The sequence below is a fragment of the Balaenoptera ricei genome, chromosome 3 (genome assembly GCF_028023285.1).
Source record: "Balaenoptera ricei isolate mBalRic1 chromosome 3, mBalRic1.hap2, whole genome shotgun sequence".
Taxonomy (NCBI): Eukaryota; Metazoa; Chordata; class Mammalia; order Artiodactyla; family Balaenopteridae; genus Balaenoptera; species Balaenoptera ricei.
The window spans coordinates 31,753,124-31,759,123 of record NC_082641.1 but is presented as its reverse complement, the minus strand read 5'-3'; the positions used below and the strand labels follow the sequence as shown (position 1 = coordinate 31,759,123).

Here is a 6,000-nt window from a genome sequence, read left to right as displayed (position 1 = left end):
TAACGCAGGTAAAGAGCTTAAAAAAGTAGTCACCAGATAGTAGGCACTCAGCAAATGTTAGTTCTTCCTCTTCTTACCTATTAAGCTAGGTGACAAGGGAAGAGGAATGGGATGAAGATGGGGATGGGAGAAGAAAAGGACAGAAAATAGCTTACAAGAATGTAGGTTTTTAGGATTTATCTATGAAGAATGCCCGCTGCCACCTCAGAACTGTAGACGCAAAAAAATCTGTGTGAGTTCAAGGGATGTTAAAAAAGATTTCAGGGGAAGGGTGTCAGGGAGTGTAGTATGTGAGGCTTGTAGAACCAGGAGCTTTCTGATACACATCTTGGGCCATCATTCATTTTCATAACTATTTAATTCACTGGGACAGATGAGAGCAGGAGGGCAGAAGGCAAGAGTATTAAAAAACCTGAGTTGTCTAGCGGAGATGATTTGACACGCAAAAACTACCCCAGGTCGATGTGAAGTCAGGGGAGAAAAAGGCAAATTTAGCACGAAGATGATTTTCTTACTGTTACTCACAACACAAGTGGCCCTTTTCATGCTTGAGAATGAAATAGGATTTTATTCTATTGACTCATTATTACTTTGGACAAACTGCCAACTTTTGTTTTAGTTTTCTAGTCAAAAGCACAAAGACCATTCAGAATGATTTTTAATGTCTTCTACTTATACAGCTTTTATACTTACAAAGCATTTCTATACTTTTAAAATTAATACTGATAAAAATCAGGCAAAGTCAATATCATTAGCTCTATTTTAAAAGAGCAAATATTTAGTGTATATTTACTGCGTGTCAGGTACTATACTAAACGCTTTACAAGGATGTCTTATCCTTTTGACAAACCTATGAAGGTTATACTATTATCACCTGAGTCTAGAAGAGAGAAGCTTAATAACTCTCCCAAGGTGACCCACACAGTAAAGAACAGAGCCTGGATTTGAACCCACATTGGTCTGACTTCAAAGCCTGCTTCCTAAGTCCTAATCACTGCTTTCTGATGTTGAAGGATAATCAGATACACGTTCTTTCCTAGTATGGCAATACTTTTAGTTTGAACTCAGCCTAATTATTTAGTCATGTAAACAACTGCTGTGAAATTATACAGAGATATTAAACGTTTTGATGTCCATTTCCATATTGTGCTCCTAGAATTGCTCAAGACAGACGTACATCTCAATGTACCTTCCCCTCCCCCAAGGTTATAACAATCTGTACAAAACCAATCACTGTTGAATAAAGTTTCCAAATACCTAAAGTACTTGGTAATAAGCTAAGAATCTGTTTCTTATTTACTTATAATACGGTTTAATAGTTGTAGGTAAGAAAATGTAAGCACAATTTTAGTGAAGAGTAGCTACCAATCTTTTGAATGGTTCAATAACACAAAGGACAAAAACCTGATCATAAAAATGTATTTTTATTTCATTAAAAAAAAAACCCAAACCTGTTCAATATCCTTCCCCCTCATGCAAACAGCTCTCACATCAGATTCTTCAAATTTTACGTTTTTTCCATTCTGGCTCATTCTTTGCTTCCTCATCGTCAGATTCAACTTGGGCAAACATGGTTTTGGGCTGAGTCCTAAAAGAAAGTTAAAGAGGAGAGGAAAAATTTAGTCAGCAAGTGTGCATTAGACTTTGCTACTTTCAACAAGTGGAAGGAAGCACATTTGGGGAATCAATTATATCTCAATTAGTAGATAATCATTAAACTTCTGGCAAAGAAAAGGATAATGGAAATTTAATTATGTTCAGATTCTTTTAAAGGTTTTTCCTTCTGTGGCAGACTATGTATGTTGTCCTTTCCTTAAATAAAATGAAAATGTATCAAAGTCAGTGGAAACTCATACATCCATTAACCACCCTCAGTTTAACCAGGACTGTTCCGGGGGGCCAAACTATAGTCACCAAGCAAGAATCTACACAGTCTTTATTTATAACTCCCTGGGCTGTTCCTAGACTTAAGTACAGTAGTCCAAATACACGTGATTATGGTGCACACAAATAGGAGAATCTGAGTCAACAGTTTTCTTATTTAATGAGTTTAAAATAATAGATAACATATATAGTAATTTGGGCCTGTCAGCAAAAATAAAAAACAAAACAAATGAACATTCCTTCCACCAAACACCCAGATCAATGCATGGAAATGACAAGCATTTTAGGACATATCACTGCGTATCACTGCTGTAATACTGGCACACGGTACATCAAGCAATCTTTGCATTAGGACCTGCTGTGTTTTGTAAACATACCTGGTTCAATGACACTCCCTTTTACATCGTTCACACAGAAAACAATTGCAGGAAAATATCAAATGGTCATAATTTATGCCCCTTTCAGTCATGCTACTGCTGATTTCCTTTTAAAAACAGCTCTACTGCATTATGAAGAACACATTAAAGCATGATATCTGAAGATGAAATACTTTAGATTACATCATCACTTAGAGTTCAATTCATAATAGCAAGGTAATTGCAGAATGGTAAAAATAATGTCAATAATTCCTTTTATTTGCCAAGTGAAACAGGGTTAAAACCTTATATTACTAAACAGGTGGTTGCCGGAGGGGAGGTATAGGGAGGAGAGAAATAGGTGAGGGAGATAAAGAGGTACAAACTTACAGTTATAAAATAAATGAGACACTGGTGTGAAATGTACGGAGTGGGGAATAGCGTTGATAATTATGTAATATCTTTGTATGATGATAGATAGTAAATAGACTTATCACGATGCTCACTGTGAAATGTATAGAAATATCAGATCACTATGTTGTGTACCAGGAACACAGTGTTTTAGGTCAGTTGTATTTCAAAACAAACAAACAAACAAACAATTTCATAGAAAAAGAGATCAGATTTGTGGTTATCAGCGGCGGGGGGTGAGGGAGGGGGAATTGGAGGAAGGCAGTCAAAAGGTACCAACTTCCAGTTATGAGACAAATAAGTACTAGGGAGGTAATGTACAACATGATAAATATAATTAACCCTGCTTTATGCTATATATGAAAGTTGTTAAGAGTAAATCCTAAGTGTCTTCATCACAAGGGAAAAAACTTTCTATTTAATTTTGTGTCTGTATGAGATGTTCATTAATTAAACTTATTGCGGTAATCATTTCATGATGTATGTAAGTCAAATAATTATGCGGTACACCTTAAACTTACACAGTGCTGTATGTCAATTATATCTCAATAAAACTGGAAGGAAAAAAAAAACCCCTTATATTACTTCTTGCTCTTCCTTTTATTATCCTGGGGAAGAAGTATAAACCATCCACATTGCATGCTGATGTTGTCCTGATGCAAGCCATGTACTAGAATTCCTCGTGCATAAGTCAGTCACAATTCCTGTCTCTCCAGTTACCTGCCTAGAGAGCCCAAGCTGTCCCCAAACACAATCCAGTTGGTTAAATTTCTTGTTGTCACTTCAAGACACTGTTAGGACATCTATAAACAAGTCATAGCCCTAACATTTCCAAAACCAGCTGCAGATTTTCATAGGTCATGAGTTGCTGAATTACTAGAAAGCAGGACCACTGGCTTTCTAACATGCTACAACAAGGCAACTGGTGCTCATGACATATTTCATCTTCTGGCAAAGATGTCAAGCCCTTGGGTATAGACAAACCTGTACAGGAACAAATTTGTCTGGTTTAAAAAATCCTCTGGAAGCCTGAAGCTGTAAGGAGTCCTTGAGCTAAGCCTCAGGTGGGGGATTCATTCCCAGTTTGGCCACTGACTTGCTCTGTCACCTGGAACAGGTGTTTCCCCTCTCAGAGGTTTAGTTTCCTCCTCTACCAAATGTGGAGGTTGAACTTGATTAGTGGGTCCCAAAGGACTAAAGGCCCAGGGTAGACAATGACGAAGTGTGTGTTTTAACATTAATTCAAGTATAATACAAACAGAAAAGTGCATATTTCATAAATGTACTGTTTTCTGGATTTTCACAAACTGGACGTGTCATGAAACCAACACCCAGATGAAGAAACAGAGTATGACGAACACCTCTGAAGCTCCTCATACTCCCTTCCAGTTACTAACCCCAGACCCAGGGTCACCATATCCTGACTTCTGGCCACATAGATCAGCCCCACCTGTGTTTGTCCTGTCTCTGTAGGATGCCTAGAGTGTTCACTATTTTGTGCCTGGTTTCCTCCATTCAGCATCATCCACAGTGCTGTGTGTAATAAGGATGTTTGTAACCATACATTCCAAAAAATGCAAAAAAAACCCAAAGGCAATACTGTGAATTTTACTGTGAGTTAAAATGTGTTTAAGTTAAATGACTGTCCTTTATTCTGAGATAATGTTCTTCTATCTATTTTGTAATAAAATGTGCTGGAAGTTTAAAAAAAACAATCCTTAGAATTAGCTATTTAATTTCTAAGGGAATAAAAAGAACATGATCTTCTAAAGATACCTGGCAATGCTTCATAGCTCATCAATGTTAGCTGCAATGAGACTTAAGTACTTAAGAAGTTGTAGTGCTGCTTTTTTTGGATATAAAAAAAGAAACTGAATGACAGGTCACGGGAAGAAAACCTAGAGCTTGAAAAGGCTATTTCATTTATGTAGTCACTTTTTTTTTATAATCCACCTACGTCCAGAAGTATTTTTAGTAGGTTGGTGGCTAACGTTGAAGGGCACAGAATCAATGGAACTATTTAACAAGGGGCAGAAAGGGAGTAATGCTGGCAAAGAGGCATGGGAGAACATTTTGGGGGAACGGAGACATTCTATAATCTTGATTGAAGTGGTGATTACACAGGTGTATGCATTTGTCAAGACTTGAAATGGGTGCATTTTGTATTTTATTGTAACTAACTTAAAAAGGAAATCAAAACAAAAAAATGAGTCAAAGGTCAAGAACAAAAGAACAAAAAGGTATGTAACTGAGCATAAAACTTAGCACTAAATTTCCTAGACGCCAAGGCAAAAGGAAAAGAAAGAGATTAGTTTTGCAAAGGAGGTAAGTCCCCCCACCCCGAGCACTGAACTCAGGAAAATTCACTGAGAAAATTTTCATACCAGGGTCACTTCGACTGTCACTTTCAATTACCAGACCACAACAGTTTCCTTTTCCTCTCCAGGTATTTTAACTTAAGGGATATCAACTTGTTTGGAAGGTTGAATGGACTTCTTTGTGAAACTCCATGAATTTATTTTAAATTCCACTTTTGAACTAATAAAAATGTTGTCACTCTCACCCACTATTATTCAACATAGTTTTGGAAGTTTTAGCCACAGAAGTCAGAGAAGAAAAAGAAATAAAAGGAATCCAAATCGGAAAAGAAGAAGTAAAGCTGTCACTGTTTGCAGACGAAATGATACTATACATAGAGAATCCTAAAGATGCTACCAGAAAACTACTAGAGCTAATCAATGAATTTGGTAAAGTAGCAGGATACAAAGTTAATGCACAGAAATCTCTGGCATTCCTATACACTAATGATGAAAAACCTGAAAATGAAATTAAGAAAACACTCCCATTTACCACTGCAACAAAATGAATAAAATATCTAGGAATAAACCTACCCAAGGAGACAAAAGACCTGTATGCAGAAAATTATAAGACACTGATGAAAGAAATTAAAGATGATACAAATAGATGGAGAGATATACCATGTTCTTGGATTGGAAGAATCAACATTGTGAAAATGACTCTACTACCCAAAGCAATCTACAGATTCAATGCAATCCCTATCAAACTACCACTGGCATTTTTCACAGAACTAGAACAAAAAATTTCACAATTTGTATGGAAACACAAAAGACCCCGAATAGCCAAAGCAATCTTGAGAACGAAAATTGGAGCTGGAGGACTCAGGCTCCCTGACTTCAGACTATACTACAAAGCTACAGTAATCAAGACAGTATGGTACTGGCACAAAAACAGAAATATAGATCAATGGAACAGGATAGAAAGCCCAGAGATAAACCCACACACATATGGTCACCTTATCTTTGATAAAGGAGGCAAGCATATACAGTGG

At 36.8% G+C, this 6,000-nt stretch overlaps 1 protein-coding gene across 3 annotated transcripts in view; it reads right to left on the bottom strand.

Annotated features, from left to right (window-relative positions):
- Nucleotides 1-1,405: 1,405 nt before the first annotated feature.
- WDR70 (WD repeat domain 70) overlaps nt 1,406-6,000 on the bottom strand; it is a 327,284-nt gene continuing 322,689 nt past the window's right edge. For all 3 annotated transcript variants that reach the window (XM_059916261.1, XM_059916260.1, XM_059916262.1), the window contains one exon: nt 1,406-1,588. In XM_059916261.1, coding sequence (XP_059772244.1) covers nt 1,501-1,588 — 88 coding nt within the window. In that variant the 3' untranslated portion in view covers nt 1,406-1,500. The remainder of the gene's footprint in view (nt 1,589-6,000) is intronic.